Raw genomic sequence first — 12384 nt, 5'->3', positions numbered from 1 at the left:
CTAGTCGCTCTTGGTAATATACAAGAGTATGAGATTGATTATGAGGAGACATTTTGTCTTATTGCTAAAATGACTACAATTCGAACTATGCTTGCTATTGTTACTTCTCAATCTTTGCCATTGCATCAAATGAATGTGAAAAATGATTTTATTCACGGTGATCTCAAAGAAGAAATCTACATGAAACTTCCCTCTGGTAATGTTCCTTCTTCCTCTTCTGATGTTTGTAAACTTCGATGTTCCTTGTATGGGCTTAAACAGGCTCCTCGGGCTTGGTTTAAAAGTTTCGTACTACTCTGCTTAAGTTCTCTTTTACGCAGAGTCAATATGACTATTCTCTTTTCTTTCACAAGTCTCCCGCTAGTATCATTCTCCTTTTGGTTTATGTGGATGATCTCATTATTATAAGAACTGATCAAGAGTTAATTACTAAGTTGCAAACTGAGATCCATGCAACATTTCACATGAAAGATCTTGGATAACTCACATATTTTTTGGGATTGGAGGTCCATCATCGATCCAATCAATTTTTTTTAAACCAACAAAAGTATATTCAAGATTTAATCAAATTGGCGGGTTTAGCGGGAACTACATCAATTGATACTCCTATGGAAGTAAATGTCAAGTACAGGAAAGATGAAGGAGTTCTCTTGCTTGATCCCACTCTTTATTGACATTTGGTAGGCAGTCTTATCTATCTCACCACTACTAGTCCTATCATTTCATATGTTGTTCACCAGGTCAGCCAATTTATGTCTTCTCCTCGTCATCTTCATTTTGTTGTGGTTCTTCGTATTATCTGATATCTTAAAAGATCATCTACACGTGGGTTATTCTTTCCCAAAGCCTCATCTTTACAACTTATGGCATAAGTGATGCTGATTGGGCAGGATGTTCGGACACTCGTAGGTCTACTACTAGTTGGTGTATGTTTCTTGGTGATGCCTTAATTTCTTGGAAATGTAAGAAGCAAGATCGTGTTTCTAAATCTTTTATTGAGGCTGAATGTCATTCAATGTCATCTGCTTGTGCTGAAGTTGTATGGTTATGTAGTCTTTTGGACCAGCTTGGGTTTTCCCAACCTACATCTACACCTCTTCATGCAGACAGTACAAGTGCTATTCAGATTGCTGCAAATCCAGTGTTTCATGAACGTATCAAGCATATTGAAGTGGATTGCCATTATATTCGAGAAGCCTTGACCAACAATGTCATTTATCTTCCTTACATCTCCACTGATCTTCAAGTTGCAGATATCTTTATCAAAGATATGACTTGATAACGTCATCAATTTCTTGTTGGCAAATTGTTGCTGATTGATTTACCAACATCACTTTGAGGGGGATTTAGTGTGTATAAATATAGCTTATTCTATCTTTAATAGATTATTCTATACTTTTAATACATAGTTATTAGGGATTCTCAATTACTCCCTGTAAATAGGAAATATCCTATAACTCCTCTCTCCTTCACTGAATATTAATGTAAATATATTCTATAGTGACTATTTAAGAAAAGAGGGCTGCAGAATAAAAATAAGTCTTTCTAAGATACACTCTTGAGTATTATAATATTGTGACATTATTGTCTTCGCTTGTATTGAACATTTAAACTTAATTGTCTTAAATTTTTTCTTTTGTTATTTTGCTTTTAGATTCCTTGTAGAGAGAACCTTATGTGTATAGACATGACTCAATATCTTGTAATATAAATAAAATGCTTTATTTTAATTTTATTATTGTGTTTTCTATTTTTTTATTGTTGTGAACCTAACAGTAAAATATAAATATCAAATATGTTGATACACTTTATTTAGATTTTATCTATCAATAAGAAAACTCTCACCTAACAAGATGCACATAAAAAGAACCGCTCACTAGAATTCGACAAATATACTAAAGACATATATTCCTAGAAGAACACAAGAACAAAGACTACATGTGAAAGGAAAACAACCTTCGACGTTTATTCAATTCAATGCCCTTTGTTATTCATTGAAAAAAAAAATCAATTAGTCATTGACAAGTTGAATTTCAAAGTCAACAAAATAAAAGGTTTGAATATATAAAGACTGAAAAATGTGAGAGAATATTGTTTATATTTAAATCATACATACACAATTCATAACCAAACACTGCAGTATTTTTTTATTTTTCAGCATCAGCAAAAATGAATTATTCTTGAAATTTTTTAATATTGGATAGCTCTCTACCTATATCACTATTAACCTAATTCAGAGTGTTCACATTGCATAGACAGACAAGTTAATGTTTAAAAAGATAGACTCGTATTCCTGATTTGTTGGTTAGTTTGATTCAGGTTTATCTACTTAGACTAACTAATATTTAGGTTACTATAACAACTTTTCTTGTTACATAATTTTACTTTTGTATTATCATAAATGAGATCATTGATAAAGATATGTATTTTCCCATGAAAAGGGACATTTTCGTTACTAACGATTTCTAGACTATAACAAACTATTTTTACGTAGACTTTGACTTAAAACAATGTAAATAACTTTGATCATTGTTTAAATAGGGAAATTTCGGGGAATTTACTATACTTTTACGCCATTAGACAGAGTAATACACAGATTTCAAAGTTAGTTACTCAATAATATATCATTGGGTACTTTTCTGAAGCTTTAGTCCAAGATAATTGAAGAATGACTTTTAAATCTGACCAGTAATTGGTACAAATAAAATTACTCTAATAGTTAAAAATACAAAAGAAAAAAAAGACTATCTTAATTTATAAAACTAAAACTGAAATATAACACAAGTTTATAAATTTTTAATGGTTAAAATACTTATAAGAAATTCAAATCTTATTTAAGTTGACATTATGGACAGAGAAACCTGGTATATAGTGAGTTAACAGCATTGTTCCTAGACACCCAACACTCTTTCATTATGTTCCTACCTTTCTCATTTCCTTTTTCTCTCAATCCTCTTTCATTCAGATTCTGGTCATCTATTCTTTCATAAATCTCACTTCAACTTTCATCATAAAGCTTGCAAATAGGTACTTTTTCTCTTTTAACACTACTTTTGCCTTTTGCTTTTTCTTAATAAGTATGTCCGAGACATGTAGGTAAATATGTCTCGGTATGAAAGTCTATGTTAGATTTACTAGAAATAAGACAATTCCAACACTTTTGAATTATCAATTTCTTTTTAGCTTGCTTGTGTGTTAACTACACATCATGGTGAGGTTCAACTTGGTCATGATTTGCTTTTCTTCCATGTTATATGCTGTTAATGCACTGAATAATGACGGGGTGGCTCTTCTGTCACTCCAGAATCATTGGACATTTGTGCCTCCTTCCATAAACTTGAGTTGGAATGCTTCTGATTCCACTCCATGTTCTTGGTTAGGAGTCCAGTGTGACAATAACAATAGTGCAATCTATCTTAACCTCTCTGGAAACTCAATTTCAGGTCTTCTGGGACCTGAAATTGGACACTTGAGTCACTTGCAAACACTTGACTTGTCCTTAAACAACATCTCAGGGAACATACCCTCTGAGTTAGGAAACTGTAGTCTGCTTCAAAACCTTGACCTTTCTTATAACAGTATCACAGGAAACATACCTGATAGTTTGAAAAACCTGCAGAATTTAGTCTCTTTCAGTGTTCCATACAATAGTCTAACAGGTCAAATTCCTGAGTTCTTGTTTCAACTTCAACACTTGGAAGATCTTCTCCTGAACCAAAACTCTTTCACTGGTTCCATTCCAATGAATGTTGGGAACGGTTCAGAAATTGTGATACTGTATCTGGATCGTAATCAGTTGTCAGGAACTATTCCACCTTCCATTGGAAACTGCAGCAAATTAGAGGAACTGTATTTGGACTATAACCAGTTGCATGGAGTTCTACCTGAAAGTGTTAACAATCTTCAAAGTGTTGTTAAGTTGAGTTTCAGTAATAATAGACTTGAGGGTACCGTTCCATTATTAGGATCTAGCACATGTAAAAGTTTACAATATTTGGATCTGTCAGTGAATAAATTTAGTGGAGGCATGCCTTCAACCTTTGGGAATTGCAGTGGATTAAGAGAAATTTATGCTTTCAACACAAGTTTCGGAGGCAGCATTCCATCATCCTTAGGCCAACTAACACAACTTTCTATTCTTCGCCTTGAAACCAATCAATTTTCTGGTCAAATACCTTCAGAAATTGGTGATTGTAGGTCATTGCAAATGTTGATGTTGAATAACAATGAACTTGAGGGAGAAATTCCAAGTGAATTAGGAAAGCTGAGTCAGTTGCAAGATCTTAGACTTCATTACAACCATTTGACAGGTGGAATTCCAGTGAGCATTTGGAAAATTTCTAGCCTTCAGCAAGTGCATGTGTATTACAATAACCTTTCTGGTGAGGTGCCTTCAGAATTGACAGAACTCAAACAACTGAAAAAACTTGGCTTGTTCCGAAACCAATTCTCTGGAGTCATTCCTCAAAGCTTAGGAATCAATAGCAGTTTAGAGGAGTTAGATTTCTCATATAATCACTTCACTGGTAACATTCCTCCTAATCTCTGCTTTGGACAGCAATTATCTAAGCTAATCCTGGCTTCAAATCAATTGCAAGGTGGTATTCCTCCTGACATAGGAACATGTACAACACTGACTAGATTAAGGCTTGATGGAAACAACTTAACTGGAGCTTTACCTGATTTTACAAGCAATAGTAGTCTCACCTACATGGACTTCAGTGGGAACAACATCAATGGAACAATTCCATCAAGTTTGGGAAACTGCATAAATCTTACCACTGTTAGTTTTTCTCACAACAATCTTTCTGGGATCATACCCTTTGGGCTAGGAAACCTTGTGAACCTTCAAAAGTTGAACCTTTCTCAAAACAAATTAGAAGGTCCTTTGCCACATGAGCTGTCAAACTGTAAGAAAATGCAGTACTTCGATGCTGGATTCAACTCTCTGAATGGTTCATTCCCATCTAGTTTGAGAACTTGGACAGGGTTGACAACATTGAATCTAAGGGACAATCATTTCACTGGTGGTATCCCAACTTTCTTATCAGAATTTGAAGGCCTTTCTGATCTGCATCTTGGGGGAAATGATTTTGGAGGCCAGATTCCTAGATCAATTGGTGAGATGCAAAATCTTCTTTATGAGTTGAATCTAAGTGCTAATGGGTTGACAGGTGAAATTCCTCCTGAGATTGGGAAACTGAAACTACTGCAAAGCTTGGATATTTCTCTCAACAATCTGACTGGAAAAATTGAAGTTCTTGAAGATCTCTCTTCACTGATTCAACTCAATGTTTCATACAATTCTTTTTCTGGTCCTCTTCCAGACACACTAGTGAACTTGCTCCATTCTTCTCCCTCATCATTCTTGGGAGTTCCTGGCTTATGTGTTAGATGTTTTTCCTCAAATTGTTCAAAAAATAACAGCTTGAAGCCATGTGACGAGAACAACACTACAAATAAAAAAGGGCTGAGTAAAGTTAAAGTTATGTTGATAGCAGTTGGATCTTCACTACTGATATCAATTCTGTTACTTGGTCTTGTTTACCTGCTATACTACAAGCAAGATGTGAAGATTTTTCCCGAACAGAGATCTTCAACTTTGTTCAAGAAGGTGATGAAGGTCACAGAGAACCTAAATGATAGGCATGTTATTGGGAGAGGAGCACATGGAGTTATTTACAAAGTTGAATTCAGTGTGGACGAAGTTTTTGTCATAAAGAAATTTCCCTTTGCAGAAAACAGAAAACTGATCACTAGCATGAGCACAGAGATTGAAACCACTGGGAAGATAAGGCACAAAAATCTAGTGAGAATAAAAAACTTCTGGTTAAGAAAGGACTTTGGTCTAATCTTGTACAAGTACATGGAAAATGGAAGTCTTCATGATGTTCTGCATGAGAAGTTTCCACCACCACCTTTGGAGTGGAATGTGCGCTATGAGATTGCAGTTGGAATTGCTCATGGACTTGCATACCTCCATCATGATTGTGACCCTTTCATAGTGCACAGAGATATCAAACCAAAGAATATACTTTTGAATTCTGATATGGTGCCTCATATTGCTGATTTTGGCATTGCAAGGCTTCTAGACCATTCCTCTTATTCATTGCAATCTTTCTCTGTTCCTGGTACAGTAGGCTACATTGCACCAGGTAATTCTTCTAGTCTTTGTTTATCACGTTTACTCTAATCTCTCACTTTTAAATATTATGGTTAAATATGTTTCTATTCCATTAACTTTGACGCGAAATTGGAATTCATTTTTGTCTGAAACTTTGATATATTTTGGTCTCTAAACTTTAAAAATAAACATATAGTATTTTTAACCCAATTATATTAAATTTTGTTAACGTGTCAAACCCGTTTTCTAGCTAATGTTGAAGCGAGAACGTGTCAAACGGTGTAAATAATTCAAATAGTAACATGAAATGCGGTTTACACGTAAAAAAAGTTCAACATAATCGGTTAACAAAACTATATTCATTCATTTTTAGAATTTGGTATCAAAGTTTTGAATACAGACGAATTTCAATTTTGCATTAAATTTCATGTATTAAAAATATATTTAACTCTAAATATGAATTCTTCATTGGAATAACTCATGTTTATCTTGGTATGCATCAGAGAATGCTTATTCACCAGTGATGAGTAAGAAGAGTGATGTGTATAGTTACGGAGTGCTTTTGCTAGAGCTGATATGCAGAAAGAAGGTGCTAGATGATCCTTCATTTATGGAAGGAACAGATCTTGTGGGGTGGGTTACATGTACCTGGGAGAAAACAAAAGGCATTGATGGAATTGTTGACTCAGGGCTTGAAGAGGAACTTTTGGATTCAAATTTGAGGGAACAAGTTGAAAAAGTGCTTTTGATGGCATTGAGATGTACTGATAAGCATCCAGGTGAGAGACCAACAATGAGAGAAGTGGTCAACGAGTTGATGGATACATGCAAAGATCCTGACACGAAGAAGAGTAGCCAAATGTTGACTAGGACATTCACTCTGTAAAAAGGGAAAAATAGTTAAATAGATCATGAGTATATAAATAATGATTTCTAATGTATAGATGAAATTGTATGAATGAATTTCTTTCGTGGATTAAAATTTTTTATAACCAAATTTGGTTTTTAACTAAATAACACGATTAAAATGATTTCATAAGCAAGACTTCAAATTACTAAAATCATACGACTTTTAAGTTTTCTTTCTTTATATACAAGTGGTGTTTTATACATACCACTTCGATTCTTTATTGGTTTTATATAGAAATTGTATTTTTTTACTAATGACTTCTACTTTCTCTACTTTTTATATAATTTAAGAATATATATATATATATATATATACTATTTCAACTTTTAGAAGTCGGCTTTCATCTACTTTTTACTCTTTGCTTTTTGTTTTTTCAAATTTTTATATAAATTTTTCTTTTAATTTTGAAATATTTCTTAATAGTATAGTTAATGATTTTTTAAAACTTTTATTATTTTTTAAAATTTGTCATGCTTTTTAAATTTTATATAAAAATATTTTTTATTTTGAAATTTTTTGGATAATTTTTTTTTGAATATATCCAAGGAATGAAAAGTACATTGAGTTATGGATGTTTCTTAAAAAGAGGCGAGCATTCAATGCATGCATGAAACACATTAATTGTATCTTTTATGTCCAAGTTACTCAGATACAAGGAAGATGTTAGAGTGAGTTTGAAGGTGCTCAATAGCTAAAAAATATTCACAACAACTCTTCTATTCAACGCATACATATATCCATCCTTTAAAGAACATTTAATTTACTTCTTTTATACTAATAAAATTATAATTATGTTATTATTATAATTATAAAATAAAATATAAATAATTTTTATAATTTTACCATAATTAATTTTTATTTATAATGATTAAATTTAAAACAATAATCAAATAAAAAATAGTTAAATTAAACAAATAATCATTTAAAAGATAATACTAATAAAATAATTATTTTTATTTAAAAAATATTTAAAAGATAAAATTAAAAAATAAATATGGACAACAAAAAGAAAATATTTTTCCTTATATATATAAATAAAAATATATAAAAATTTATTAAAATATCAAATATATAAAATATATTAAAAATATTAAATTTTTAAAAAATATATCAAAAATTATATATTAAATGTATAAATGTAAAAAAAAAATGGGGGCCATGGGCCCTTAGAACCTCTTAGGGTCCGCCAATGAATTTACAATTAATAATATATATATATATATATATATATATATATATATATATATATATATATTATTTTTTTAATTAATAGAGACTTTTTAAATTTGTGTTTCTATGTATTTGACTCAAAAAATTTCTTTCTATTTTCTTTGAAGAATATAGTGATCTTTTCATTCTTACCCTATTGTACACCTTAATAGAACTTAAAAAATAATAAGGTGTTCCTATTGTACATTCATATTTCTGTTTTAGTTGAATGGATTCATCTTTTTAAGTTGGTCATGAATAGACAGTATGTTTACGAAAATATTTTATCTTTATCAAATTGAATGATATTGACAAAAAATTATAGAAATCGATAAGTCATGTCTAAATAACACGATTAAAATTATTTCATAAGCAAGACTTCAATACCAAAATGAATCACGACTTTTAATTTTTCTTTCTTTATATACGAGTGGTGTTTTATACATACGACTTCGATTCTTTATTTATTTTTTATAGAAATTGTATTTTTTTACTAATGACATCTATACTTTCATTTACTTTTTATATAATTTTAATATATATATATATATATATATAATTTTAGTATATATATATATATATATATATATATATATATATATATATATTACTAATACAATAAAAATGAATACATAATTTAGTACAATTATAATTACAAAAGAAATTACCGTATATAAAGGATTGTCCTTCGTTCCTTCTCATTTTTTAACTCATCAATAATTGAATCAAAATTAAAATTTTTAACTATTTTTATGAACTCATTCCAAAAAATTAATATGAAAGTCCTCACCTTAAGAAAGGTTTCTCTAATTGAATAATATGATCATTTGTGTCATGTTTCGGAATACGTAAATAAGTTGAATTTCTGCGGTTTTTATAGCTTTCTTTTAATCACTCTTAAAAAGTAAATATATATTATTTTTCATCAATATACCTATTTCTTCTTTAAGTTTAAGATTAAAAACTAATTCATCATAATTTAATAAAAAAATAAAAATTAAGAGTTATTAAATGAAAAATATAGGACAATCAAGTTCCAAGAAAAAATCAGTTATGAAAACAAAAGCACATAGTATAATACTTTTCTCCCATATTTATAATAAATAAATATAAAGCTCATGAAATAAATATTAACTATTAAACAAATGTTTCAGTATCATGTGAGATTAGAGAAATATTTTCCTCTTCTTCATGAATGGAAGAAAACAAATAAGAAATGAAAACAAAACTAATAAGTTTGCATCTATTTTTTCGAAACAAAAAGAAAAACATGTGAGTATATAAGATGAGTATAATTTATGAAAAACTAAAAAATACAATAAAAAGAAAATAAAAGTATTTTAATAATTTTTTTTTATTTTTCATTATATTTGATTTTATGTTTTATTATTTATTAATATTAAATATTATGTTTTATAAAATAATTAAAAATTTGTAATTTAACTTCTATTAATTTCTAATATATATTAATATAATAAATTTAAAAAAAAATAAAAAGTAAAAAATACATATTATATATATAATATAAAAAAAATTAAAAACTTTGGAGCTATGGCAATCCCTGTCCCAAGAATATATGAATATATATATATATATATATATATATATATATATATATATATATATATATATATATATATATATATATATATATACTATTTAAACTTTTAGTAGTCGGCTTTCATCTACTTTTTTTTCTTTTTATTCTTTGCTTTTTGTTTTTTCAAAATTTTATATAAATTTTTCTTTTGATTTTAAATTATTTCTTAATAGTATAGTTAATGATTTTTTAAATTTGTTATTTTTATTTAAAATTTGTCATGTTTTTCAAATTTTATATAAAAATATTTTCTATTTTGAAAATTTTAGATAAATTTATTATTAAAATTATATATGTAAAATTAATTTTTTAATATGTGTGTGTAGTCGGCTTTCATCTACTTTTTTTTCTTTTTATTCTTTGCTTTTTGTTTTATCAAATTTTTATATAAATTTTTCTTTTGATTTTAAATTATTTCTTAATAGTATAGTTAATGATTTTTTAAAATTTTTATTTTTATTTAAAATTTGTCATGCTTTTCAAATTTTATATAAAAATATTTTCTATATTTGAAAATTTTAGATAAATTGTTATTAAAAATTAATTTTTTAATATGTGTGTGTGGTGTGTGTGTTGTGTGTTGTGTGTGTGCGTGCATGTGTGCGTGTGTGTGTGCGTGTGTGTGTTATATTTTGATATTTGTTAATACTTTGATTAATAAATTTAAATTTTTTATTTTTAAATAATATTTAAAAGTTTATATGGTAATGTTTTTAAATTATATATATATACATATATAATAAAGAAATTTCAAATATAATTTTAATAAATCATCATTTACACTATTTTTATAGGAAATCTTGAATCGACAAATCTTGATGCTTTCTGATGTCTTATAAAACTAAAAGTTTAAGTTTTTAGACCTTTTAAAACTAATGTATTTAACATTTACACAATAGTATATGGTTCCATAGGAATATTAACTCTTTCCCTATGTGGCATATAACACCCCATTTAACTAATAGCGTAATTAAAAGAAGCGTTACACTAGAATAATATCTTAGCGCAGCCCTGGAGTTTAAACTCACTCCTTACAACAGAAGGCACACCACAGTGCCATAGGAAAACCAGTTATAAAGTAAAAAGGAATATAAAGAGATCACAAGTCAAACGGAATACATGGGTCGTGGCCCTAAGAAAAGCCCAACACAAAAATAAAACATTAGGTCCAGCCCAGATGGACTATGCAGCGGAGTCACCATTCCCCTGTTGACCATGAGAACCTCTCACTTCTGCTCACATCAATAAATTGATGATCATCACAAAAGAGAAGTACCACACACAAGACAATCAAACAAGCAAAGGGTAAGCTAAAGTCAAAACCATTTCATTAATAAAATCAAATACATATTCACAGTTCATTATGCATACATCATGCAAGCATGTTACGACCTTCCAAACAATACACTAAGACTTGACTCAACTCATCCAGATACATATAACCTGGTCGGATTCAGCAGATGCTTGCACTTGTGGTGGATATCTCTGCTCACCCTCGAGCTGCTCACCCCCAAGCTATGTGTTACAAGTGGTACAATAAATCAATTTTCCCTCACCACAAGGTTAGCCCTTAATGAATTTCAGGCCTCCTGCTACTCTCACCATAAGAGTCAGTTTGCTCTAGGTGAGACTCACTGACTCCTTAAAGTGTCAGGATGCAACCTTACCTTGAATCCTTACCTAGTTATACAGATGGGGCACCACCATGGACACCCACTAACAGGGGCCAAGGAATTACGTCCCGATCACTGAAGCACGACCCTGAGAATCTCACCTAGAGATCCCAAGGAATTACGCACTGACACAGACCAAACTTTCTTAATCAATCAAACAGATTCAGCATGCATACACACAGATATATACATATACATCATATACAGATTCTCATAATTCACCTCTTTCGTATTCCCAGCCAAACCATACCAACTCATTATTCTCGAACTCGAAATATGGAACTCCGTCTCATAACATTACCATGCCACATTGATACCAACTCTTTCATGTCTCATGTCGAACTCATACCAAACTCATCATTTCAATTTCATGTATCATCTCATACAATTATCATACTCACATCATGTTAAAACTCACAAATCACAACTCATACACCATCTCATTCATAAAGGTCATTCAGTTCATAATCTTAAAGGTAACACCCATACAAGCACATTATCAACATTTGAGATCAAGGAAAACTCCAAGGCCAGCCACCCTCTTGCCCAGCTTCTCGCTCAGGCAGCAGGGTCTCGCCCACGCGAGGAGGACCCTCACTCAGGCGAGCTTCCCTCGCCTAGGCGAGAGCTCGACTTCCAGTACAGTGGCCTCACACGCGTTCTCGCTCAGGCGAGACTCTCCTTGCCTAAGCGAGACGTTCGCTCGCTCAAAAAGACAGCGGGTCGCCTGGGCGACCATTCGTGGAAAAAGACTTAGGTGAGCCTCTGTTAATCTCGCCTAGGCGAGACCAGCTCGCTTGGGCAAGTTTATTAGTGCCCGCCACTGTTTTCACCTGCAGCAGACTCGAAAGCATACCCCAAACAACAA

The 12384-nt window shown here is 30.7% G+C and overlaps 1 protein-coding gene across 1 annotated transcript; it reads left to right on the top strand.

The window, feature by feature from the left end:
• The first annotated feature begins 3033 nt into the window (after window positions 1–3033).
• On the top strand, window positions 3034–7106 carry LOC114170650 (receptor-like protein kinase). Its single transcript, XM_028056174.1, has 2 exons — window positions 3034–6155; window positions 6628–7106. Exons 1-2 carry the CDS (start codon window positions 3209–3211, stop codon window positions 7008–7010), a joined length of 3330 nt encoding a protein of 1109 aa, XP_027911975.1. The 5' UTR covers window positions 3034–3208; the 3' UTR covers window positions 7011–7106.
• The last annotated feature ends 5278 nt before the right edge of the window (window positions 7107–12384 follow it).

The sequence above is a fragment of the Vigna unguiculata genome, chromosome 11, assembly GCF_004118075.2.
Source record: "Vigna unguiculata cultivar IT97K-499-35 chromosome 11, ASM411807v1, whole genome shotgun sequence".
Classification (NCBI taxonomy): Eukaryota; Viridiplantae; Streptophyta; class Magnoliopsida; order Fabales; family Fabaceae; genus Vigna; species Vigna unguiculata.
This window is presented reverse-complemented; position numbering and strand designations above follow the sequence as displayed.